The sequence below is a fragment of the Callorhinchus milii genome, unplaced genomic scaffold (genome assembly GCF_018977255.1).
Source record: "Callorhinchus milii isolate IMCB2004 unplaced genomic scaffold, IMCB_Cmil_1.0 Scaffold24, whole genome shotgun sequence".
Taxonomy (NCBI): Eukaryota; Metazoa; Chordata; class Chondrichthyes; order Chimaeriformes; family Callorhinchidae; genus Callorhinchus; species Callorhinchus milii.
In genome coordinates this window covers 8,099,205-8,126,035 of record NW_024704765.1, presented here as the reverse complement: position 1 = coordinate 8,126,035, position 26,831 = coordinate 8,099,205, and the positions used below count along the sequence as shown (strand labels likewise).

Here is a 26,831-nt window from a genome sequence, read left to right as displayed (position 1 = left end):
CTCCCCCCCTTTAAACCCCCGGCGCAGAAGCTCTGAAAGTAACGCGGAGTTTTTTTAAAAAAAATACCCCAAGAAGCACAAAACACACACACAGACACACAGACACAGAGACACACACACAGAAAAAAAAAAAAAAAGTGCGACCTACTTTTGGCCAGTTTCCTCGCTCTCGCCTTGGACCTCATCCTCTCGGTGTTCCCGGTGATGACCCGCGGAAGCCCAGAGCGCGCTATCTCCTCGGCATTGTCAGTCCGGACACCTTCGCACATGCGCACCGCCGCCGCTCAATCTGACACCATCGCGCAACGAAAAGTTTGGGCAAATTCATCACTTGGGCTGCGATCTGTCCTCAGCTCCATCAGACCAATTATCTCTGCCTCTCCTTCTCCTTCTGCTTTCCTTCCTTCCCCCCCCACCACTCACCCCCCCCCCCCACTCACCCCCCCCCCCCTCACCACCACCCCACACACCCACACCACCCCCCCCCCCACCCCTCCCCAAACGCCGCTTCCAGACCTTGTTGTTGTTGTTGCTGTTGTTGTTGTTGTTGTCGAGTCTGGGCGAACACGCTTTCCTCGCTTAACCCCCCCCCCCCCAACCCCACCGCTTTGGCCGCCTCAGCCCCAGCTCAGCCCCAGCTCAGTTCAGCTCAGCCCCAGCCCCAGGCTCAGCTCAGCCCCAGCCCAGCTCAGTCCCAGGCTCAGCCCCAGCTCCAGCTCAGCCCCAGGCTCAGCTCAGCCCCAGGCTCAGCTCAGCCCCAGGCTCAGCCCAGGCTCAGTTCAGCCCCAGCTCAGCTCAGCTCAGAGCAGCTCAGTCCCAGCTCAGCTCAGTGAATCGCTTACAGCCCCCGAACGCTTTCCTTTTTGAAGATTTAAGTGACATCTGCACAGAAATGAGAAGGGATGGATCGAGACAGATCTCTCCGTGTGCGTGTTTGTGTGTCTATGTATACTGTGTAATTGTGTAGTTTTACAGATATCACCCACACACACACACACACACACACACACAACAACAAAAAATACAGTTTAACCCGAAAAAAAATAAAGGGGAGACAGATTTATGTAGTTTTATATTCAGACATAGAAATCGTGCTGTGATTGAATAAATTGTTTCTCGGGGGGAGGGGAGTGTGTGGGGTGGGGGGGGGGGTTTGGGGGTGAGTGAAAACAAAAAGTTGAATTAATTATTATCCTAATAGATAATTAGCCACCTTGTCTGTTTTTTTGCCACCCCCAAACCCCCCTCCCTCACGCAACCCAATTCCCCCCCTCGTGAATACTTTTGTTTCAGTCACAGCTGCTAATGGGTGCAGAAGCTGATTGACAATAAAAGGTGGTTGCAATCCAATGATATATGCTAATCAGCCCTCATCAATTGTGACAGTATTAATTAAAGCTATCGATACATTTGGGCGGATGGTGATGAGGTTGATTTAACAGTCCGAGGTGTCTGCGTTGCGGAATTTAATGAATGTGGTTTGGTTTCTGTAGGAGTGTGGGGGGGGGCTGCTCTGTGCTATCAGTACAGACGTTCAGAAATTGGACATTTAAACAGGTATTTTTATCCCCTACCTCCCCGTTCTTCAATAGAAAACTCAACTACACACCCCCCCTCCCCCCAAAAAACACGCGCGCACACACACACACACACACAGTGTTTTGCATTATAATATGTTATAAGTTATTCTAATGAAGATATTAATTCTTGTGAAAATATTCTAAGCTGTTTTTTTTTCCATACACCGACACCTCTCAAAAAAAAAACTTCTGCTTTTTAAAAAATAATGAGTGGGTCTTGTGTTCTGGGAGAGAGAGAGAGAGAGAGAGCGAGGCAGAGAGAGCGAGAGCGAGAGAGAGAGAGAGAGGGGGGGAAGGAAGGAAGGAAGGAGAGAGACCAGAGAGCACAAGCAGCTGGGTTTAAAGAACAGTAAGTGTACCATATTCCCATTGATGTCGTTATTGTTGTTTATTTTAAACCCAGACCGAGTTTGCGGTTGAACTGTGTTATGGAGTCAGTTTGCAGGTTACACAAAAAAGAGAGATACAAGTATTTTTTTCTTGCGAGAGAGAGAGAGAGAGAGGGGGTGGAGGGAGAAAGAGAGGGTGGAGGGAGAAAGAGAACCCCCAAAACAGCAGGTTGGTCGAACTGAATTCTTGACACAGCGTTAGATACTATATATATATATATATATATGTGTGTGTGTGTGGTCATTGGAACCCTTAAACCTATATGTGTATCTCCTCTCTCTATCTGCACTCACTACCCCGTGTGTCTTGTTCTCGGTGTGTGTGTGTGTGTATATATCCCGACTTCAGTGAGTTTAAACCTCCTGGTCCTCCTATCCTCGTTGCTATTAAATTGTCAGGTTGAATGCGATTGAATTTCGGGACGGTGGGGTGGACAGAGAGAGAAAGAGAGGAGAAGGAGAGGGAGAGGAGAGAGATCGATAGCGAACGAGCCACGTCCATAACTGAAACAAAACCCGTGGAAAGTGCAGGGACCGTATAGATTCTGGACATGAGCTGGATTCCGCTGTCCGTCACGCAAAACTGCTGTCCCACGCAGAGCGAGAAGCCCCCCCCCCCCCCCTCCCCCCGGTTCTGAGAGCAAAATCGTTTCGTTTCACTTCCCACTTCCAACTAACTCTCTCGGCTCAGAGTTCCTCGATCCGGGATCGCTTTGTTTTGGGGTTTTTTTTTTCCCCAAAAAAATTGCACCCCAGCAAATTGCGAGGAATACAGGGCGTTATTTGGGTTGTTGTGCGTAAATGTGTGTGTATGTGTGTGTGTGTGTTGGGGGGGGGGGGGGCGCTATATCGGGGCTGTATGTATACTGTTAAAGTGATTGTTGTGAAGGGGGTAATGGCAGTGGCTGATAGTCTGTCTGTCTTCGGTTCTCGCCTCTTTTGAGTGAGTTATGCTTTTGCCAGTGGTTTAAATACCGGGTGAGGTGGTGGTGTGTGTGTGTGTGTGTGTGTGGGGGGGGGGGGGTTGTTATATTTGTAATGCATGGCGTAAATTTATTGTATATACAGTCTTGAGTCTGCGGGGACGCGTTTAACGCACACTTCTAAAGGCATAAGCCACAGTTTCACTAAAACCTGGAGGGGAGAACGAACAGAGACTGTCAGACACATAAAAATAAGAAGCAAAACAGTGATTCTAAATCTCACTGAAACGCGAAATCTCATTCTCTGGAAACTCTACGGAATTTCCTAAGTGATGGTCAAATTTTTTTTAAAAAAAAACCCATACCTGGAAACCAAGCCATTTTATTTCAAGACAAATATTGATTTAACTCTCCTTTTATTTGTTGAAACCAAACAGACCCTCCAAATAATCTCACCCCTGCTCTGTCCAAACTCACACACCGCCAATAAAATGCCCCTCCCCACCATAACTGGGAGAGCAAGTTTAATTCAAAAGGTTGTCAATTAATTAATAAGATTTATTTTTAAAATACACAGTACACTCGCGCGATTGCAGTACAGGACTCGATAGAACCATTCAACTCAATGCGCAAACATCGCCCTCCCCATCAAAAAAAAAACTCTTGTTTGGTGACATTTACCTCTTAGAACAGATCCAAAAAACACCTCTACCTGTGTTGATATTATTTAATTCAAATCATTTTTTTTTTGGGGGGGGGGGTCAATCGCTGAATAAATCAACCACACCCCCCCCCCACCCCGGCCCTTCAAAAATGCTTGTTTTTTAAATTTAATTCGCCTGCAAAAACTGCAGCAAAAACTACAATTTTCTATTATCAACGATATTGTAATTATTATTGTAATCACTTGGCCACTGTGAAACACCATCGCGTTTTTATGTGTATTTGTCGGGGGCGGGGTGGTGGTGCGGGGGGGGGGGGGTGTGTAGTTAACTTATACTTATTACTAACCACAAGTGTATTTGCTTTAACTAAGGTCAAGTCCAAATAAATGGGCTACTCGACTGCAGTGATTGTTAGAGGGGGCGAATGTGTGGGTCGTAACGATTGCTTGGATGAACACAGACCTGAGCAGAAAGTCTAAGTAAGGATTAATGAAAATATGTGTCAGAATTCTGTAAGGAAGGAAATATTCTGAGGGATTATTTCGTTACCTTTCCCCCTTCTCTCTCTCCCCCCCCCCCCTCCTTTTCTCTCTCTTTCTCTCTCAGTGTGTATGATTGCTGCACTCCACATCAGACTTGTACACTAACAAATATTGCCCACAGCATTTTTTCCCCCCAATCTATCTCCCACCTCAACTCCCATTCCACGCTACACCTTTCCTATAGGTACAGTTTTTTTTGTGGGGGGGGGGGGGGTGGGAGGTTGCTTAAAACGAAACAACCACCAAACATAGCTTAATTCCTATAAGTTTCCCAAACAAATTTTAAGTGAAACAGGTCAGGCCCATCACCTTGCCCTCACTCAGCTTGTGTCTCTGCTAACTCGTAATCGTATGAGAAAAATAACTCCTGTGCCCTGAGATAAAGGAATTACTAAATATATCTACACACACACACATACACTCGATCATCAATGCAGATAATACAAAATAAATAAATCGCCATCCGTTTCACAAATAAACACACTTGGATTTAAATCTTCCATATTTTCGGTCTGTGCTGTGATCCGAAATCCCTCCAGAAATCTGTACGAAACTGATTTGCCAACTGCACGAAATTTCTATCAGCTAAACCCCGCTTTTTGACTTCTACGAATCTCCTAATGCCTCGTATAAAGCATTGCATAATGGGCAGTCTGTGCATAACCCGGGACTGTAATTATACACACACCAAAAAAAAAAGTCTGCGTGTCATATGACCTTCGTGGTCACTGCCCGTAATATTGATGTAAACATTTATTGTGTTTTTTTTTCTCTCTCTCTCTCTCTCCCCTTCTCTTTTATCCATACTGTTGTGCGTGCGGTTGCACGTTACAGATCGGAGACAGAGAGGAGCGAGAGAGACACACAGAGTGAGACAGAGTGTGCACGCAGGTAAACCTTTTTCTTGGGGGGGGGTGGGGGGGTGTAGGGGGGTGTGGGGGTGTGGAAGGGGGAGTTTGTGTGTGACAAACACTCACCTCCAGTTTGCTGACCCCAATGCAAATCCAACTGGATTCCAGTCACTCTCTCTAGTAAGGATATGTCACCAGAACTAGACTTCATCACTAGCCTGTTGGGTCTCAAATCAAACCTCCCATTTATACGACTCAAACAGCCAAGACCTGCCCGGGCTGATGATGGGTATAGAGAGAGCCACGGTGTAAGGCAGATTACAGCTCTTAAACCAGAGTTAGTGTTGCAGTTACTAATAGGGAATAGGATTATTAATTAGAAAGCGAGTCTGACATTCCAGGAATCCTTATTAAACTCCCACAGGTTAATTACATGCAATTAATCCGTTTAACCAGCTATTCATGAATGTGATTGTGGGATGAATGCTGTCGATCCGTTTCAGAGGTGCACACATATTTTTTTATACACGGGATTTTACACAATTTGCAGGTTTTCCGGAAATAAATTCAAAATTAAACGCCCTCCCCCCGACATTCATTCACAGACCGATATTTGCATCGTCCAGTTTATTTCTGATGTAACTATATCGGCAGATATAAATAAAAATCGGTATTTTTTTTCGGTCGGGTGTGAAACAGTACATCTACAGTGCATCCAGAGGCAAACGCAAATCCACGCACAATTCTGATTTTTTTTCCGGTGTTGTGAAAAAAAATCCGCTTTAACATAAACGTTACGCTTAAAATATTTGAAAAGTAAGCTTTGCAAACAGGGTCTCAAGTTAATACTTTCCAAAACAAGTGACTGCAGGTAACGTTCACCCAGGAATCGTCCCAGATCTGTTCTCCAGACATCTCTCGTTCTTTTTCTCTCTCTCTCTCTCATACACACTTTTCTCTCTCTCTCTCTCTCTCTCTCTCACACATACACACACCACTCGCTGTCACACATCCCTCTCAATCTCTCTCTCACACACACACCTCTCTCTCTATCTCTTTCTCACCCACTGCCCACCCCTCAGTCACTCCCTAAGGTGTCTCAGGTTAGACCCTCAGCATCATCATTGCTATGAAACTCATATGTACTGTGTGTGTATACATATATACACACACACACACACACACACACATAATACATTCCAGACATCACCATGAACTGTAAGGTACATCGATGTGATTCCAAACCTCATGTGCCCAAACTGGGAGAGATGCGGGGAAACTTCAGTTGGGTTTGGATCCTCTCTCAAAGGAGTGGTTGAGTGGGATTCCGGGCGTGTTTTATAAATCGTCCCCGAGCTTTCCCCACGCCACTGCTCAAAGGTCAGCGACCCTCGGCCGTGAGGTTCTGGTACAGGTTCGAGCCAGTTGTGCTCGAACCATGGGGGAAGAGGGGTTAATTGGACAGCTCTCTCGAAGAGCCGGCACAGGCACGATAGGTCGAATGGCCTCCTTCTGTACTGTGGGGTTGCGCAATCCTATGAGGGTCCAGTCCATCTCTGCAAGACTTTGCAGGGAATTTAACACAGGGGTAAACGTCCCAGTGCTTGTTGATTCATCTAAAGTTAATCGTGGAGGGACATCCACAGGGTCGGAATTAGGCCGAGTCCTGTAACAGAAACTCAGATGGGGTACAGTGGGGAGATTTTAAGTGGTCGTTAATGGTCTGGTGGTCTGGGACGCTAGTCTGCGTGGGGGGCGCTATACAGACGATAGTTGCTGTTGTTGGTCACTATACCCTCCGAATTAATACCTAAAGCACCAACATTCAAAGAACCCAAATGCGAAATAACTTATTTTTATTACACACACCACACACTTGTGAGCTTTCTAACTCGTATTGGGAAATAAGTCTAAACTACTTCAGTAAAAAGGTTAAGGAGTTACAGGATTTTTTTCTTTGGGGGTGTGTGGGGGGGAGAGAAACAGCAACCCATAACGACCGTGGGCAGACTCTTGTAGGGTTGTGAGTATCCCACAGTATCTTTCCTATATCCGGTTCTTTGGCTAATGATGTGGGAGGGGAAGGTGGGGGAGCTTTCGAGTGTAATTATTAGTTATTAATTGGGTTCAGGACCTTTATGGTTGCGGTAAATGAGAATTCTGACCGCTAGTCCCAATCAGGATACACAGCTTGGGGCTAGAGAGAGAGAGAGGGGGGGGGGGGGGGGGGGGGGAGAGAGAGAGGGGGGTGGGAGAGAGTGGGGGCGAGAGAAAACGAGCTGAATCTGGTGTCTAACACACCCGGGGGCAAAACATAAACAGCAAAGCCCCAGTCAAAGCCCCTGAGCCGGTTGCAGGGAGGCTGTGATGGTGCAGGAAAGCAAACCCAGAGATGCGCGCTCTCTGTCGCCGAGACTCCGAGGTACAGATCCCGTGTTCGGGATGACTTGGGATCAGGCGGATCGAATAGGGGGCGATGGGGACCCAGCAGGTGGCCACTGTTCGTGTCAATGTTACGGCCGGTTCTGCCCGGTGTGACCGCAGCCTTTCCCACTGCTCGCCTCAGACCTGTTATGTTTTGGTCCCTGGAAGCTAATGACTTTATGGTTATAGAAGCAAAACGATATTAACCCATCAATTTATGTAACACCCCCCCACCCTCCACACACACACACACACACACACACACACACACACAAGTATATCGATTCCCCATAAACTACCCTTATTCACTAACCCAGTTTCACGCTATAAGACGCAGTTGGATTTTCTTGATCAAAATCTAACATTGTGAGATTTTCCTGCACTGTGCTCGAAGACGAGACTGGTGCTTGGGAATTTTATGTTGTATTTTTGCATCGTTTATAATTTCATGGTTTTATTGAATCTATATACTATATATATATATATAATGCGTGTGGAATTATAATGAGTAGGAATTCATTTTTTTTTTGGTGTGTGCTGGAGGGCACCGGGATGAGGAAACGTAAGCTTGTATTGTGTGGTTTAAACACTGTTTTTGCAAGGACTGCATTTCTGCACAGAGTCTATCCTGCAAGTAGTTTAAATAAATATATATATATATATAATATACACACACACTAAAAGGATCCAGTGACAGAACGGTAATCCAGCCATACCAATTTAAAAATCCCATTCAATTATTAATAATACATTATTAAACGTCTTTGTGCATCAACGACCTGGACTAATTTAGCTCAAACAATACAGTTTTATTTCCTCACCTCGGCCCCCATCCCCCTTCATACCCACCCACCCACACATACACACACACAACATACATCTCCTTACTTTCCACCGAAGGAAGGGCGAGTAAATTTAGTTGGGGAACACATTTCAGGGCAAGAAAAGCACATGTTTTCACGTTTCGTCGATAAACTTATACCAGTCTGGCTTCTAGAACTGTATTTTCTTGCTCGCAAAATACCAGGTCCAGTGCAGCCCAATTGCTTACAATGACAGACGTGGAACCCTAAGAATTATTTCGATCTTATAGGTCGTTGTTTCAAAAAAAAATGCAACGTTACTTCTTGTGGTGTGATACAGAAGTGAGCGTCTGACCATGAGTTGCATCGCTTTCAATGTCCTTTTTTTTTTCCTCGCCAGGGATTTTAGAGCGAATTACATCCGAGTTAGAGAATAAATCAGATTTGCTGCAAAACAGCACAGCTCTGGGTAAGTATGAGATTAGTGCTGTGAGAGTGCTGTCCCATGCGATCACCTATATATCTATCTATAATCTATAGTATTTTTTTTAAATTAATGTCAGATTGGCTGCAGTGTGGGGGCCGAATTCTGTGTATTTATTTACAAACCTGTCTTTGCAGTTGTGAGTTGCGGGCAATCGCTGGTGATGTTAGTCAATGTCTCCCCAACTGGTGCGGTACTAGTACCGCTTTACCGATTCTTGGGAACTTGACAACTCGTGTGTCACCATTGGGACACCGACTGCTGAGTGTCCGAAGTCACTCGTGAAAAGGTATCGCCCCCTATGGCTGTAAACACCGAATCGGAATGAAAACACAAACCATAAGACTCGCCCCGTTTCTTTCATGTCAAGCTCGGGACTCGGTGTATCTATCACCTTGGGCCAATTTATCACGATTTTGTGTTTTTACGTTCATGTGCTCAAAGCGTCTCAAAGGAAGTCTTGTTGTTTTACTGCCAACATCCCAGCCCCATGGCTAAGATCTTAAGGCATTCAACACCTCCGTTGCTCGCCCTATCTCCTCGCCACTCCACCACCCCCCCTACCCCCACCCACCCCCCCATCCCCCACCCCCCCCACCCCGCAGACCTGCAAGTCAGTCGTTAGTTCCCTCAACAGAAATAAAATAATTATCCAAGAGGGATGTGGTTGTTCGCCTATACAAAAACTCTGTGTCCGTTGCCAATCACCTCTCTCTCTCTCTTCCTCTCTCCTCTGTGAAAAAAAACACCAGAGTAGTCCGTTTTAATGCCCCCTCCCCCCCCAAATCACTATTCTTGACAAAGATCACATTTAAACTTGCTTCGAAAAGAAGTGAAGGGGACGGGAAGGGGGTGGGTGGTGGGGTCGTAAAATAAGATTATTATTGTTAATGCGGTATTTCAAGCGATTTCCCCCCTCCCCAAGCAACCCCAGCATCCATTTAAACCTGTGTAACTGTTTCAAGAGGATTGAGTTAATTTAAAATCGTTGTCACCCACACAGATTGAGATGCGCCCCCCCCCCCCTCTCTCTCTCCCCCCCCCCCCCCCACCCCTTAAACCCATGGACTGAAAACAAACTGATGGCGCGTTGAACCCAACGGGTGTGTTGAGCGAACCCCTTGCAAAGATGCTCACAAATCGGGTTGGCAAGTTAATCAGACTTGTCTGTTATACCACTATGTGTGTGTGTGTTTTCTGGGGGAGGTGGGGGGGGGGGGGGGGGGGGCGGGGGAGGCGTTTGTTGCTTCTTCCGTTTTGAATTGAACTCAATCCAGATTTCTGTTTGGAACGTCTTACGTTGCAACTGAGATGAAAAAAAAGCATTTTATTTGAGGGCCCATCTCTTCCCAAGTTGGGGGGGGGGGGGGAATAGAAAGTAACGCTGCTTGTTTAAGAGGGACATATTTATTTCCCAGCTCGGGGTCTACACCTTGACCCAGGTGCATCATTTGCCCTTATGCTTTTTTTTAAAAAAAATGAATGCTCTCATTGCAACCAAGACAACGATGTTACTGTAACGTGGGTAAAGATTGCGCCCATCCGCCTAATATCGAAAGGTGCATTTTAGCAGACGGGTTAAACCTCTTCCGTTCAGTGAATAATAATAATAACAATCCTTAGCATCGGATATAGCGCCGCATCGCGTCTTCGAGACGTCTCAAAGCGCTTCACAGAATATACCGCAAAATGAATTGCCTGTATATTTCGTGAGCTAAACCATTGCACTATTTAATAGATATAATATCCCCTCTCCCCCCGCCCCCCCCCCCCCCCCCACACACACACACACCGGGTATTGGGGTTTGGGGGCAGGCGCGTGTGAAATAGATCAGAATTAGGGGCAATGGGAAGGGGGATGGGGTGGGGGGGAGAGGAAGAGAGAGGGCGTGTGTGTGTGTGTGTGTATGGGGTGGGGGTGAGGGAGGGGGGTTTGGTGAACAAGCTTTCACTCTTTCACTCTTTAAGATCGTGTCCAGCCATTGCGAATCCAGCTTCACTTCATTGCGTTGAAGTCATTAATCCATAGGACTAAAAACAACGGAACAACACGTCTCCAAAGTGTTCAATAAAGAATGCAGGAATAGAGAGCCCGAGGGCGAGAGAAAATTACCCGGGCAGTGGAAGCGACCTTAAGATGATGTAATCAATCAAACGACCCGCAGGGACTCGTCTCACGTTCTTAATCTTTCAGGGGAGAGTACATGAGAGAGAGAGAGAATCGTGTGATTTAACAGAGAGAGAGAGAGAGAGAGAGAGAGAGAGAGAGAGAGAGAGAGAAAATCACCCAACCCTTTTGCCCCCTTTTAAAGCGGAAAGGTTGTTACCTCGGGCAGGAGAGGGAGAGAATAGCCCAGAACCAGTTCATAAATCTTTTATGAAAGAAAAATGTCAGAGGGACACAAGGAAGGGTCGTGTGTGTATCGAGGAGAGGGATGGGGATGGTGGTGGTGGTGGGTTGGGGGGGGGGGGGGGTGCGGGGGGGTGTTGCTGTAAACGAGATGACAAATATTTAATTTTCCGCCAGTACATGGTCCGGGGAAAGGCGTTATTTAAAATGTGTGCGCTCTGAGGGTGGAGAGAGGCGCAGCTCTCAACCATTTACTCTCCTGTGTGCGGAAATGCCAAGCGGTGTGCGGGGACTTGTGACGGGAAAGCGGGATATAAGGCGTAAATATTGCTAATTAAAACCAAATCTGGTCACTCAATCCATCACTGTTTGCGGCGACGCTGCTGCGCGCAATTGGCGTCCCCGCGTTTCGCGCATACAATATACGCAGTCACTACACTTTAGAGTATATCCTGCGAAGCGCTGTGAGACGTCTCGACGAGGTCTCGGGCGCTATGTCAAATGAAAGTATTGTTATGTCGCTCTATATAATTAACGTAAGGGATTGGGTGAAGAGATCAACCGGATCTTTCACCGTGAAGTGAAGTGGTTTGGGAAAGACTTGGTTAGAATAATGATAGTAACTTGTATTTAATTCTCAGTGTCTGTAATGTGGAAACTCTCACACCCAAGTGCTAGCAAGTGTAGTGACTGTTTGGTGGCCACTGTAAGCCTTAAACGCTCAAGCCAGATTTCCCAGACACCTATTTTTTTTACCTCAAATCATTTTTTTCAAATGCAGAAACCCTCCATCGGGCTTAAGAGTCTCCAAACCAACCTGAGAATTCCTTGCGTCCCACCTACACATGGAAATCCCAGAGATAGATTGTCAGAATGGACTGCGCACTCTCTCCCTGGAGGGATGCATCCTACTTACCTAATTCGGGAGAGTATTAGGCACAGGTTGGCAAGAGGCAAGCCTTGGGGGGGGACCCAGAGTGTGTGTTGGGATAACTGCTGGAGTCTGAACACTTAAATAATTCCCATCAGCTTCTCATAAACCAGCACAACACCCAGTTGAGGGAACTGTTCAGCACACGAATGGGATTGATAATGAAGGGGAAACTTACAAATGCTGACAGCAAAGCCACACAGGATGGGTTTGGGATGTGTTCTTTACAGTGGTACAATTTGCCTCCAAACACACAATCACTACACTCAGTTTAAACCTGAATCCAGCCAATGCAACAGCGACGTCCACGAACAGCTATGACGTGAATGATCAATTTATTCTCTCTCTCTCTGGACTGAAACACCAAAATAAAGTCAGATAGTGTCCTGGGACCTTCAACATCCACCTGATCAGGCGGACAGGACCACTTGTACTCCAGGTCCCAGTTTGAGACCAGTACCAGCTGAAAGTAGATATCCTTTGCTTCCATTTGGAGATGAAGGCTTATCAAACCAGCCCAAGTGACCTGCTGCCCTCATTGCAAAGATCCATCTCATGAGGCCTAAAATTCTGCCTCATCTTAGCCTGTGAGGCCATTTTGTTTTCAATTCTAAGATTTACTTGTGGAAGATTCCTAAATCGAGTCTTGATTCCGAAGTCGGTTTCATTTTGTGTTAAGCACTGGGCAAACTGGATTCCGGTCCAAGACTGACCGAAGGTTTTCGAAGGCCCTTTTTTCTTTGAAATATTTAATCCTCTCTTGAATCTTAAATTTTAAGACAAAAACCGGCTGAGACTGGGTGGAATTTAGTCACCAAGATATGTAAAGAAATTGGGAAAGGAGGGAGGGGTTCATCCGACCCACCTGGGATTTAGTTCAAAAACAGATTGGTTGCCACTTCACAGGTACAATATACGCTACAGATTTCTGTGCTGATGTATCCACAAGTTCACAATATAACCCAATTATTAAGAAGCAATACAAGAGCACCTCAAGCAGATCATTTCACTCTGAGGTCAACTCAACGTTGCAGTAACCAGTGCCAAGGCAACTTCTCAAAGTTTCTTTCCAAGGTTTTTTTTTAGAAAAAGATACCTAGCTGTCCTACATTGAATTGCCCTTTCATTAGTTATTTTTAATTGTCGGCAAAACGTTTATCCTCTCTCTCTCTCTCTCTACCTATATCTCCCTCCAAAACAAAACAATAATAAATTGGTCATTTTCAATCCACGACTGTTTGTGGGACATTGCTGTGCGCAATTGGCTGCCGCGTTCGCCCACAAATATACAGTCAATTCACTTTACAGTATATTCTGTGAAGCGCTTTGGGACGTCCTCCCGACGTGAAAAGCGCTATATCAAATGCAAGGATTATTATTATTATTATTATTATATATATAAAATACAGTAATACTGAATATTACACAGGATTTGGTGAAGTGAGTTCTTTCCACGTGGTTAGATGCAAACAATTCAGCTTTTGTGTGTGAGTGTTGCAGGTGTCAGTATCACGTTGATAAGTGCAACATAACTGGGGGGTGGAAACTGGGGCGCTCAGAGTGTCTGTGTGGGTGACTTCAAACCAGGCGCCGCACTGCATTCTCCGCAGCGATCGGAAAATGAAACGTGTTTCATTGCACCAGAAGGTGTACACAACATACCATAACGGCCCCCGGAGAGATTTATTTTGGTAGTTTGCGCCTCCTTTCGCTCCTCGTCCAGCAATGCCCGAAAGAAATTCGGCTCCGTTCCAAATCCGGTCTCACAAACACAGGGACGGTAAAGACCAGGTCAAATGTGCACTGTATTCCCTGGTCCTAAGGCAATATTTTGAATTGAGAAATGGGGGGTTGTGGGGTGGGGGGGGGGGGGGCTTTACCCAGGAGTGGGCGCAGGGAGGAGAGACAGTGAGGCAGGAAGGGAGGAAGGGAGGAAGAGGGTATGTGTGAAGACCCTAAACCTTTGGACATAAGAACGCACTCCCCACCATCCCCATCGCACAGCGCTGAAGCCACAAACCAATTTGCTTCCTTTGGAGGCAAAGGAGAGGTAATACTCGTCGGTGAAACAATAACAGTCGGAGAGGATATAACTGCCGACTCCTGACCTCGCCATAACGCCGTTGAATATTGTAAGCAGAGGATTCGGGGGGCCGAGGTAATGTTATATTAGAGCAAACGAAATATGGGGCCGCCTGATACCCAGGGGCAACTATTGCTATCAATATAGCGCCTCATGGAGCTGACAGGCACATTGGCTGGGGATTGGAAGTGCCTTGCCTCGGAAAGGGGATAGACCTGAGTTCTGAAATAAGCTTTTTCAAAGGGTGGGAGGCAGGTAATTTCCTTATCTCCCCCCCCCCACCACACCACCACCCCGAAACACCGAGAAGGAAATGAATGGACAATCCCGACATAACGACTTTTTTTTAATGTACATACAGGAATCATTTCACGTTGCATCAGGGCAGGTTTGGTGATGCGTTTAACTGTGTGCCTGAATGCATTAATACATCCCATTTACGAGGGCGGTCAGTTCCCCTCCCTGTTGCATGTGCTTTCGAGGAGGCAGAGATATTTTTTTTTAAAAAAAAGAAGACATACAGTCGATAGCGCACAAATAATCCCATTTCCAGGGGGCAGGAGAGCGTTACACTTTGACCAGGGCGTCTCTGATTATTCCGCCGAAACAAACACAATATATATTATATATCATTATATAGAGTATGCAACAAATAACACGATATATAAATATGCATTACGTATATAAAGCTATCGTTTTATAGCATGACAAATACAAATACACGATATATATATATAGTATGTTATCTCAGAGTGTATTATATTTCAATCTATAATACAACGTATCTCTGGTCTATCTCCCACTTTCTGATAAGTTGATTGTATGTTTGTGTGTGTGGTGGGGGTAGGGGCAATGATTTTCTCTCTCTCTCTTTTCACTTGGGAGTAAAATTCTGTGACTGTCGCCCCCAGATGTTTCCTCCAAAGTTGCATTCCCGTGTATAAAACATATTGTTTTCAAACGAATTAATTCATAATAATGTGGGGTGGAGTTCCAAAGAGTGGGGGCAGAGAGGCTGAAAAGTCCAGATATTAAGCTAAAGTGGCAATTTCACTCAGTGATTTAATAATGTGCTGATTTCTCTTCCCCCCCCATCCCACCCCACTCCCCCCCTCTCTGTCACCCATTGCACACACGCAGTGCGTTATAACACGAGCCCTTGTGGTCTGTGGAGAGGTTAAACCGCGACACCAGGTCTGAGTGCAGTCAGAACTCGTGGACCAACACCAATGCAATATTAGGCACAGTTATCCCGGTCAGATTAAAGAGGCGCAGGAATTGTTTAACCGAGAGCTCCGTTATGCACCCCCCCCCCAACCCCCCCCCCCCCCCACCACCAACCCCCACCCTCTCCCTCCCAACCCCCAGCCCACGGGGTTGCCATTACTATACATGTACATACACAATTTCATTTACAAAAGCAGCCTTGGGGGATGATTCGTGCTGCAAACTTATATTTAGACCATGTTTTTCTTCGCATCTGCCCTCTCGCCCCCCCCCCCCCCACACAACCACCCACCCACACACTCCCCTCACACACTCTCTCTCTCTCTCTCTCTTTCTCTCACTCACTCACTCACTCACACTATTATTATTAACACTCAATACTCCCTTTTCACACCTTTACGAAGTCAAAGCGACTTGCATTGCTCTTTGGAGAAAGAGATCCTTTGGGGAAGTGGGGAGGTGGGGAGGGGGTGGGGGGGGGGATAAATACAGAGCCCGAGAGCTGAGTCTCTTCACTGTTTCTCATTGTCTCGCTCAGTTTAGTGGATAGGTTAAATTTAAATTAACAGCATTTCCAGCCGGATTGCAAGAAGGAGATGGGAGAAAATGAATGGGGAACAAGTGAGAAAAGATTTTTTAAAAAATCTTTCTTCCACAAACTCCTAACACACACACACACACACACACACACTTCCTCTCTCTATCTTAATTTCTCTCAACTCACCAAGTGCACGTAAAACGATGTAACTGTTTCTCAGCAGCCTGATCTTTTATTAAGTAGGGAAAAAAAAACGTGGGGCAATATGTTGGAGGTTTATCAAAATAGTTTTACTTCCATCAAAACGTAAGATTTCGGTTGTCATTTTTTTAAAAAAAAAGAAACTGTTGTGGTTTAACACAACAATCCCCAAATATGATTGAATTAAACCGTATCAAATCGAGGTAGGCCAGCCAGCAGTGAATCCATCTATTTGAATAAAACAGGAAATCTAATTGTCTGTGTTATGTTCCGGGTGGACCCCTTTAATTCGTGGAGTTTTTAACTCAAAAATATAATTAAATGAACGTCAAAAACAACCCCCCCCTCCCCCCACCCCCGGAACACTTCTAATAAAAATCTATTTGATTAAAAATAATAATTATTATTACTACTTAATTGATGCACTGCTAATAATAATTACTATCGTTATGTTATTACTACTATTCTTGTTCTGAAGAGAGAGGGATGTTTTGGGGTTAGGAGCACGGCTTGAAGTTGGAAGGATAGGGGCAAAGGGTGCATTTGGAGGGGTGGTGGGTGTGAGGGGGGGGGGGTGGGGGGTGGGGGGACTGGTGATGGGTATTTACTTTAAATGGTTAACATTGAACATAGCCTTCTGTTACCCCAGTGTTTTTTTTGGAGTTAGGGCTGATTTACCTCTTCTTCAGCGCCTCTCTCCCTCCCCCCCCCCCCCCCCCCCCTCACCCCCTCACCCCCCGTTTTTCTTGGCACCGAATGAAGCACTTGGGGGGGTGGGGGGGGGGGTGAGTGTGGACTGGTGAAATGTTCCTCTCAGAGTAACATGAATGGTGAGACTGAGCTATCACTGGGTGGGAGGGGGGGGGGGGGGGGACACGTCGGATAAACTGCAACCGGTTGTATTTCATGAGTGTGAATATATACCGTAGAGTGGACTTCTCACCCCCCCCCCATCACGCCGGTCTCGCCGTGTCGCTCACTCGCTTCTCTTTATATACTACTATATATAATATTAATACGAGTGCCACAGTGGGAGTAACACGAGTTTTAAAGGGACAATTGAACGGTTTTAAACTCCGGCGTTGCTCTCTCTCTCTCAGTCGTTCACAACGAATCGGTGCCTCCGCTTTAAAATGCGCCACTGTTTTCGCAAAGATCGCTTTAAATACGATGGTTTGGGTTGTTTCATTAGCAAAATTATATATATATATATATAGTTGAGATTATTAACCCCTTGCAGGAATGCTGTCTGGCAGAATAGTTTCCCAGTCGCCTTGAATTCCTCACAAGTCGAGGGAGAGAGAGAGATACTCAGCACTGCAGAACTTATTAACGGGAAAACGCGATTTTTTTTCATATATACCGTAATTAAAATCGGATTTCAGATAATCATTTTTTTAAAAAAAACCTCCCAGATCACGAAAGTACAATCAGTATCACACAATCAGCCCACATTGGGGCTACAGTCAATTCGCTGAAGAATATATTGTGTGAAGAAAGCGTTTTGAGGCGACTGAACAACGTGATAAGGCGCTCCATCAAGAGGGCAATACGGATTATTATCAGAGGAATAACTCCAATCACGACGTCCATTTCAGATAGTGGGAATCGATATGAATCACTTTAATATTTACCCGCAAAAAACCCAGTGATTTTAACAGAATTCATTTCACTCCATGAATTATCTTCGCCTCGACAGATTCAATTGTTTGTTTGGGTTTATTTTATTATTCTATATTTTTATTTTATGCACAGTATATATATATATATACACCCAGCCCCCACTTCCCCCCCACCCCGCCACCCCCTACATACACACACACACACACACACACACGCTTTTTGGGGGATAGAATCTACACAGAGAGCAAAAGTCTATACTGATAGTCACAACATAATATTCTCTGTCCCCAAAGAAACTGCGTGTGTAGGGGGGGGGGGGGGGGGGGGGGGGATGAGGTGCAAACAGCAACCTATTTATGTGTTGGGTTACAGTTATTGTCAAAAAAAAAGAATGAAATTGTGTTCGAGTACCTTGTTGGTAATCTAATTATGAGCTGGATCATAAAATAAAACCATTCTTGCATTTGTATTTGATTCAGAAGATAGGAATACACAAAGACAAATCTCTTCCAATTTCCATCACCCCCACCTCCCTCACTAAAATTGCTTTAAGGGAGTTATCAAACTGTACCCCCTACCCCCCCCTCCTCCCCCACTTCACCCTCTCCCAACCCAGATTGCAAGTGGTGGTGGTGGGGGGGGAGAGAAAATTAACGGAGAAGGATAAGACAGATAAAGATAAGACAGAAAAATAAAATAAGATAGATTTGTATCTTCCTTCTACACACAAACTCATACATCTCTATCTACCCCCCCCCCCCCCCCCACACACACACACATTTTCTCCCTGTATTTATTGCCCCCTTTATTTCACTCCTCTTTATTTTTGTTTTTTGTCCTGTTTTAGTTCTGATTCTAATCAACTGTATTTGCCGGCGTTGCCCGGCTCTAACCCGCTGTTATTAAACTTCGATTTTTTTTTCTTTTAATCTCACCCCCACCCCCCACCTCGTCCTTTGCAATTGACAAACAGGCGATAACACCTGAATAAAATACCGCGAGCACAAATTATAATATAATAATAATAATAATTGCATCGTGACAAGAGAGATACAGATCAAACGAAATCTGGGAGGCATTCTTTTTATATCTTTCTAGCAGTTTGGCTTCTTACACTGAGTGCAAACTGCTCGCTGCATTTTTTTTTGGAGTGGGGGGGGGGGGGGGGTGGATTGACAGAATAGGTAAGGACAGTGTGAGTGTGTGTGTATGTGGGGAGGGGGGTCTTTGTAGCGTTGAAACACCCAAAATCGAACGAAAACCCAGTGAGCCCACCTCCCCCAATCTTTCACTGCAACATTCAACCACATCTCTGCCCTTTACATCCTTTTTTAGGCAAATTTAATTCCGCCTACAAATAGTTATGTGTTAAACTTAACCCCCCCCCCCACACACACACACAGGAAAGAAAACTGAATGTGCATTCAAACGTTAGCAATAAACCGTATAATCCCCGAGGTAAACATCACAACCCCTGTTATTTTCCCAGTATAAAATAAAATATTTTGCACCGAAGTGCTTTGTAAGTACCTATCGATTTACTGCAGTGAATAACACACCCACAGACACACACACACACACACACACACACACACACTGTTTTGTACGCTACAGACGAGACTGTGCGGCTGTACTTTGTATTAACGTACAAAACCTGAGCTCAGGGAAAGTTATTTGATCAGTTGTGCTTGTATTTTGATTTACGACACTGTTTTCCAGGAGAGCCAATGCAATCGACCCAAATAATAACGATTTGCCTCTCTTTTTTTCTTTTGCCTGGGCTGAATATTTGCGGGTACCCCCCCCCAAAAAAAAACCCTAGCTAATACACCACGTTTTCGCTTTTTTTTTCAAAAAAACCCAAATTAAAATCCTAAATTGTACCCACTAGATGGTTTTATTTATCAGCCGACACAATCGCCTGGAACTCAACCAGCAAGAGGTTCAGGCGGAGTTTGAGTTAACGTTAAACTTGGCTGTTGTTTCTCTATTTTTCCTTAGAAAAACACACACAAATATCTCACGTCAACACTCCTCTACCGCTTTTGTGGGGAGATTTGGTTCTTAATGTGCCATTTCAGCCCAACATTGTGATTCCTGTCCCAACGGCGCTATAGCAGCAACAATTATTTAGCAAAGAGGCAAAAACAACATAAAACAAGTACCTACACTCTTTCATATTCATTTTAAACACAACTACAAATTCTCTCTCTCTCTCTATATATATATATATATATATTAAAAAAAACAGGTAATGCGAATGGTACCGAAAGCATTCGCAATATCGCGCTGAGTTTAGCGAATGCAACTTCAACCGATCTACTGGAATTAAGCCTTTGCTTAAGAACCCAAACATTGCTCAGCGTTTTGTCGGTCTATCATATGTCCCCGTTCAGTGCAGCACAATCTTGTGTATGTCAGCGCAAGAAACTATTATTTTTATTTATGTGTGTGTGTGTGTGTGTGTGTATTTTTTACAGTGTGTGAAAACTTTCCTCGTTTCATTTGGAAAATCTCTCAATTTGTTTTCCCCCTTTGATTTTAAGTGTCAGCGATGGCGAGTGTGGAATTGGTGGGTTTTAAACCATTTATTACCAAACCCTCTGAGCTGTGGGTGCATTTGCTAACAGTGCCTGTAATTGCTTTCATTACTGTGACCAAAAAAATATCCCACTCCTTTCCCCTTTCCTCCCGCATTTCCCCATTTCCATACCAGAATATCCAGTTTCTTCTAGAAACCTCTGGGCTTAATTTTTTTTAATAAAATAAAATCGATTGGCCTGGTGGCATCCCACTCCTGAAATGGATATTGCTCATTCAAGTGACCTCCCCCACATTCCGTGGGTCAGGTACCCACAGCTGGCAAGACCATGGCACAAGAACATGTCTCGAACCTTCTAACTTTCACTTCAAGAGAGTAGTGGAAATCCGGATCTCTCTTCCCCCCCACTCCCCCCCCCCCCCCCACCCCGAAAGGCGGTGGATCCTGGATCGGTTCAAATTTTCAAGACTGAGGTGGATAGGTTTTTGTTAGGTCAGGGTATCAAGGGATATGGGGCGTAGGCGGGTAATTGGAGTTGAGGTACAGATCAGCCGTAATCTAATAGAGCGGTTCAAGGGGCTGAGTAGTCCAGTCCTGTTTCCTATGCACCAATTACACCATTGCCCATTCAATCTGAGTTTCTACTTCAGTCGTTATCATCAATAGTTAGATGCCCTTTTCTCCAGTTATTGACTCTGGTTAGATGCCTGATTAGCTTTCTCTTGAGATATTTGTCCAATTCCCTTTTAAAAGCTATTACTCTCAGTTTCAAAAGTCACATTATGGCCAGATATTTCACCGTCTAATCAATCCCTTTGTGGAAAAACACCTTTTACTGTTGCTTAAATTGTGAAATGGAATAAAGAGCACATCCTGGTGAGGCTGAGGAATGGCTTGAAGTCAAAAGATGCAACCAAGGTGTCAGCTTGGCTCATTTGGTAGCACTCCCGTCTCTGGATCAGAAGTTTGTGGGTTCAAACCCCATGTTTGGGTCAGTCTGAGATGACCCTTCATTGTCAGAAGTGCTGTAGTAATAATAATAATCATTGCCATTGATAAAGCGCTTTATCATGTCTTCGAGACATCTCAAAGCGCTTCACAGGAAATACTGTAAAGTGAATTGACTGTATATTTTGTGGACAAAATGCAGCAGTCAATTGCGCACAGCAGTGCCTCACAAACAGTCATGGGTTGAGTGACCAAATTATTATTATTTTTATGTTGCAAGAGACATTAAACCCACATTTCCTCTCTTGTTCATCAGCTGTTTCTTCTGCTGTCCTGGAGGGAAGATGTGATAAATCGAGAGATAGTGGTTAGTTGATGGAAAATGTGGGTTTCCAAAGCCCATGGATGAAGGAGTGAAGACGGAGGTAGGTGAGGATTTCTATGGTTTTCCGATTCTGAGGAAAAAATGAACTGGAGGAGGAGATGACGGGTTGAGTGTAAACTTCCCTGAATGAAGGTGATAATGTGAGCAGGGTGGCTTATCTGTATGAGAAACAAGAGGCAAACACTCAGGGAGTTAATGACCAGGCTAATCTGATTGAGCAAGCAAATGAGAGGATGTTACCAGCCCAGATAAGATCAGACCAGGGTGAAAGTGCATGTTTTGCAGGTTTGATCCCTAGTAAGATTAGAGCTATCTTAAGATGCAGCTATAATGATGTTTACACTGGTCACTTCGAGCAGAACTATCCGAAATTCTGAGAAATTCTAGAGCGCTATTACACACAGAAACACTTTGCTTTTCAAGGTTTCGTCCACAAAATACAGTCAATCCACTTTACAATATATTCGGTGAAGCACTTTGAGTCATCTCAACAATGTGATAAGGTGCTATATCAAATGCAAGTATTATTATTTAAACATTCATAACATAATATTTTGCATTCTTTACAGCCTTTTATTTACCATATCTCTAACCCCACAGGAACAGCCCTCAGGGGTAAATCATGGTGCCTCTGGGCTTAAACAATGGCCCAGTCATATCTCCGATCAGCCAGCCACCCTTCAGGCCTGCAGATGTTTTGCTGTGTGAATCAAACACAGTGAACACAACTTACACTAGTTTATATCATCCTATCATTGCAATTCTCCAAACCCTGAATCACGTTTATATCATTAAACCTGTCTCATGTTATAATAGAGCCTATTCAAAATGTGATACATTTTTCAGGTTAAAGCACCTCAACTTAAAGCCCGGACGAACCTACATTTAATCTTCAGACACGTCTAATCTTTCTCGTAACTAGCCTAGGTATGAATGATCCTGTCATTAGCCCTATGAATGCTTTGGCTTGTGAAGAGCTCCAGCTATTGATTTCGCCCTTTCATCCTCTCTCACTTGTCTTTGTGGCCGTCTCTCTCTTTGCACAATTCTCTTTCATTCACAGTTCTGCTTCCTAACCTCTTTGTTGCACCCTTGAAAAGCCCCGTTCAAGTCATATCCTCATTAATGGGGCTGACAAATTGGGTGATATGGCAGTTCTCTCTTGTTGACACTCAATCTGTCCCAGACCGTCTGGATCAGAAGGTTATGGGTTCAAACCCCAGGTCAGGTCACAGTCTAAGCTGACAGTCTGGTCTGGTACAGTCCTAGGGTAGGGAGGGGGTATATTGGAGATGCCGTCTTTCAGATCGGAGGATTCAAAGTAACATTGGCAAAGGCCTGAGGAGGGAGTGGGTGTGGGACACCCTCTTGGGCACAAATGAAAGAGGAGCAGTGAATCAGGAGTAAAAGTGTGGATAAGGCTTGGGCTGAGTAGAGGATGCTTTATTCTGCATTTAACTCAATAGGCTCCTTTGTGGATGTTGATATAACCTGATCTCCTAGAATAAACCAGTTACTTGGCGATAATATAATAATAATAATAATAATCCTTACATTTGATATAGCACCTTATCACATTGTTGAGACATCTCAAAGCCCTTCACAGAATATACTGTAAGTGAATTGATTGTATATTTTGTGGATGAAACACGGCAGCCAATTGCGCACAACAGTGTCCCACAAACAGTTATGGATTGAATGACCAAATTATTATAATTTTTTTTTGAAGGGATTATTACCCACGGAAAGCGATCCACCAATCGACCACCACCAAGTTCCTACTTACTGCTGAGTAAACAGAAGTGTGTGGAGTAAGGAAACTTGCCCAAGGTTTCGTGTTGCCTAGGAATCGAACCCATGTCCTTTCGTTTGCAAGGTGACTGCTGTATATAGAAATAATAATGATAATAATCCTTGCATTTGATATAGCACCTTATTATGTCTTTGAGATGCCTCAAAACACTTCAGTATACAGCATTGAAGCTGGGTTTGATTCTAGTTGAAGACAGTGTAAAGATATTAGCTTAAATGGAGGGAGTTCATCATCTTTCTTCCATAGGATGAGGAATGAGGAATGCAAGCCTGCATATAAATCGTAGACTTGCCATCAAAAAACAAATCTTTCTAATATTCTGCATGACTTGCATATGTTTGATCATAAATGAGTTAACCTGCAGCAGAAGCTTAATACACAGTGAGATTAATAGCACAGGCTGGTAGGATTTGAGGAAATGTATTCATGGCAATCGATGTGTAATGGAATCAATGTAATGTTTACGCTGTATCTCTCCTAGGGTGTTAGCGATGGAAATCCCTGAGGTTGTTACAAATGGAGATCGCGTGTGCAAGCAGCCAAATCTCATCCCAAACCTCATCTTCAACAGAATTATCCAAACCTTTCTTCCACATCGTTCAACAGCAGAGCAGTTATCTGTGGCCATGGGTGTAACTAGACCTTATCCCTTGGAGGCTAATTCTACTGCGGGTTCATTTTTGTGACTACGAAACTGTGCAGGAGAAAGAGCGGTGTTAAAACAGTCAAGCATTCCGGAGGCACAACTGGAAATAATATGAAATACTGTACAATAAATGAGAAAAAGGGGCTATTTTGATCCGTTAAGCACCATGAAAAGAGAGGAGATCTTCCGTTGTGCTGTCTCAGAGCAGTTCCGTCCAACTTCAAGTTCACAGTTAAAAGGAGAATGCTCTCAAATGTGGGGAAATATTAGACCCAGTTGCTAATTTATTGATCATTTTATCCTCTTCCTTTCTTTACAAGGTTGTTTTTTGGCACGTGCATCATGAAAAATGATCCACATTTTATTTCAACCCCCTGAATTCAGAGTTTAATGGGTTTCTTGCAATAATCTAGGAATAATTTAACTGCGTTGCATTTAAAAAAAACAATTTCAGTTCGTGATAAATGGCTAATAATACCTCCGAAAATGTTGTGCTTTTACCTTTTCCCATTTTTGTTCTGTAAGTTTGTTTCCCTGAATCAACTTCTTGTGGGCAAAACCACTACTGGGGAGAAATTCCAGTTGAGTCTCGCTTTACGTATTATTTTAGAGGGCTCCAAATTTGGCAGATTGTTAAATTCAGTCTTAACTCTGACGTCATTGCTTAGGTGGATCTTCTGAAAAGAAACTTACAGAAAAAGGATTTCAAAATCAAGGCAGTATTTAAACATGTGACAAAGTCTAGATGGTGTTAAATGCTCCGTAAATACTGTACAGCTGAATAAATTCTTCCTGTCTTCATATTATTGCGTGGACAGATCCACAATCAAGCTCAAGCCTTTCCTCAGAGGTCCCTTGCACTCTGGAATGCCACCCCACGTGAAGGGTGCTACATAAATGCAAGAGGTTGTTGTCGAGACCAGCCATTTTGTGATTGAAGAGCAAGTAATTGTGAGAGATTCTGATGGGAATAATCACGTGCATCATGTTATTATAATTTCCTCAGTTATAGGAACAGCAGAGGTCTGAAATTATATCTTGGCTCAGTGTGTAAGACCATTTTGTGTTAAAATGTAAGATTGTGCAGAATAACAACAAATTCTCAAATCCGCTTTTTATTCAGAAGCTTTTCGCTTTTTTAAGATCTGTGGAAAATCGGCTTTGAAATTCAGATTGAATTTTTTTTAACGCAAGAGTTGGCACAAGCACAGTGGGCCAAATGGCCTCCTTCTATAGTGTATTATTCTATGAATTAGGGTGGGTGGGGTGGGGGGGGGCGGCAAAATTCTTTATAAGTGCTGTGTACTGGATACTGCTACCAAAGTTACTCACAATAAATGTTAATTTGAGTTGCTTTATTTTTTTGAATGCTTCAGTAAGAGACATCACACTTTGAAGCTAATAACATCTGCTTAAAGCAATAACTGGTAATCTTCACGGATGTTCTTAGAAGCACTTTTTGTGAACAACGGTCGAGCCAACCTCATTATAATCATTAGAGGTGATCCACATTTCTTTGAAGGAAGTCAAGCAGGTCAGGATGGAAGCACCAATCCAGACTGAGTACTTCCTCTCTGGGGGGGAAATAACTTTGACAGGTATGGCTGCTGGAGCCAAAGACTGTATCTCCTTAAGGAGTCGTTCATCCAAGCCCTGGAAGAGAGTGGAACCACCGGAAAGCAACATATTGGAGTACAGGTACTTACGTACATCTATATCACATCTCAAGATACTTTTAAAGGCCAACCTATGGACCCCAGGACCTTCGTATCCCAAGCTGGCAGGAGTGAAAAGTATCTCAGGCGCTCTGAAGAGCTGACTGTGGATCTTGATGACATTGCCATCGGGCAGCTTGTACTCCTTCTGGACATCTTCCAGCCTTCTCCTCATCTCCAGGTAGGGATCGATCGCCACGTAGCAGAGTTTCTCCTTGATGTCCTTCACGATCTCTCTCTCGGCCGTGGTCAGGAAGGAATGGCCGTTCTCCATCAGGATCCGAACCAAGTAGAGGGTGATGTCTCTGCCGGCCAGGTCCAGGCGGAGGACGGCGTGGGGCAGGCAATACCCCTCGTAGATGGGGACGGTGTGGGTCACCCCGTCGCCGCTGTCCAGAACCAAACCGGTGGTGCGCCCAGACGAGTACAGAGCCAGGACGGCTTGCACCGCCACGTACATCGCCGGCACCTTGAAGGTCTCGAACATGATCTCGGTCATGGTTTCGCGGTTCTGCAGGGGGTTCAGGGGGGCTTCGGTGAGCAACACCGGCCTCTCGGTGGACTTCAGGCGCAGTTCGCATTCGTAGACGTGTCTCCAGATCTTCTCCATGTCGTCCCAGGAAGCCACGATCCCGTGCTTGATGGGGTACTTGAGGGTCAGGATGCCCCTCTTGGCCTGAGCTTGCTCCCCGATGTAATACTCCTTCTGCCCGGCCCCCAGCATGGTAGCCTTGGCCTTGGGGCGACCCACGATGGACGTGATGACCGATCGCGGGGCGTTGTCCCCGGCTATCCCCGCTTTGCAGAGACCGGAGCCGTTGTCGATGATCACCGCGGGGTTTTCCAACGTCTCCATCCGTCAGTGATAATTAGCGTCGAGGCCCCCGGGGGGTGGGTGGGTGGGTGGGTGGGGGGCGGGTGGTGGTGGTCCTTAAGAAGGTCTATAGGTGAGAAGATCCCGAAAGCTTCTCTGGCGGCGAGATCACAGCGCCAGGGATGCCCTCTCCCTCTATGCGCGCATAAGGGGGTTGGGGGGTGGGGGGGGGGACCTTGTGTCAGAGGTCTTGACCCCCAACCGTACCCTAGTACTCATCCCCTCTCCATTGTTACGCAGGGTGACACAGTCAGATACGCAAATGACACCCCCCCCCCCCCCCCACACACACAC

The 26,831-nt window shown here is 44.9% G+C and overlaps 1 protein-coding gene and 1 long non-coding RNA gene across 2 annotated transcripts; one reads left to right on the top strand and one right to left on the bottom strand.

Annotated features, from left to right (window-relative positions):
- The first annotated feature begins 1,857 nt into the window (after positions 1-1,857).
- LOC103184203 lies at positions 1,858-25,306 on the top strand. Its single transcript, XR_006085724.1, has 7 exons — positions 1,858-1,929; positions 3,929-4,036; positions 4,934-4,990; positions 8,578-8,646; positions 21,421-21,529; positions 23,219-23,365; positions 23,784-25,306. It is a non-coding gene; the product is annotated as an uncharacterized LOC103184203 (long non-coding RNA).
- An 82-nt stretch (positions 25,307-25,388) lies between these two features.
- On the bottom strand, positions 25,389-26,519 carry LOC103184202 (actin-85C). The gene has a single exon (XM_007902087.2). It carries the CDS (start codon positions 26,517-26,519, stop codon positions 25,395-25,397), a length of 1,125 nt encoding a protein of 374 aa, XP_007900278.2. The 3' UTR covers positions 25,389-25,394.
- Positions 26,520-26,831: the final 312 nt, after the last annotated feature.

Excerpts from the sequence above, each read along its gene's own strand:
- LOC103184202 (XM_007902087.2), bottom strand. The coding sequence starts at position 26,519 with ATGGAGACGTTGGAAAACCCCGCGGTGATCATCGACAACGGCTCCGGT.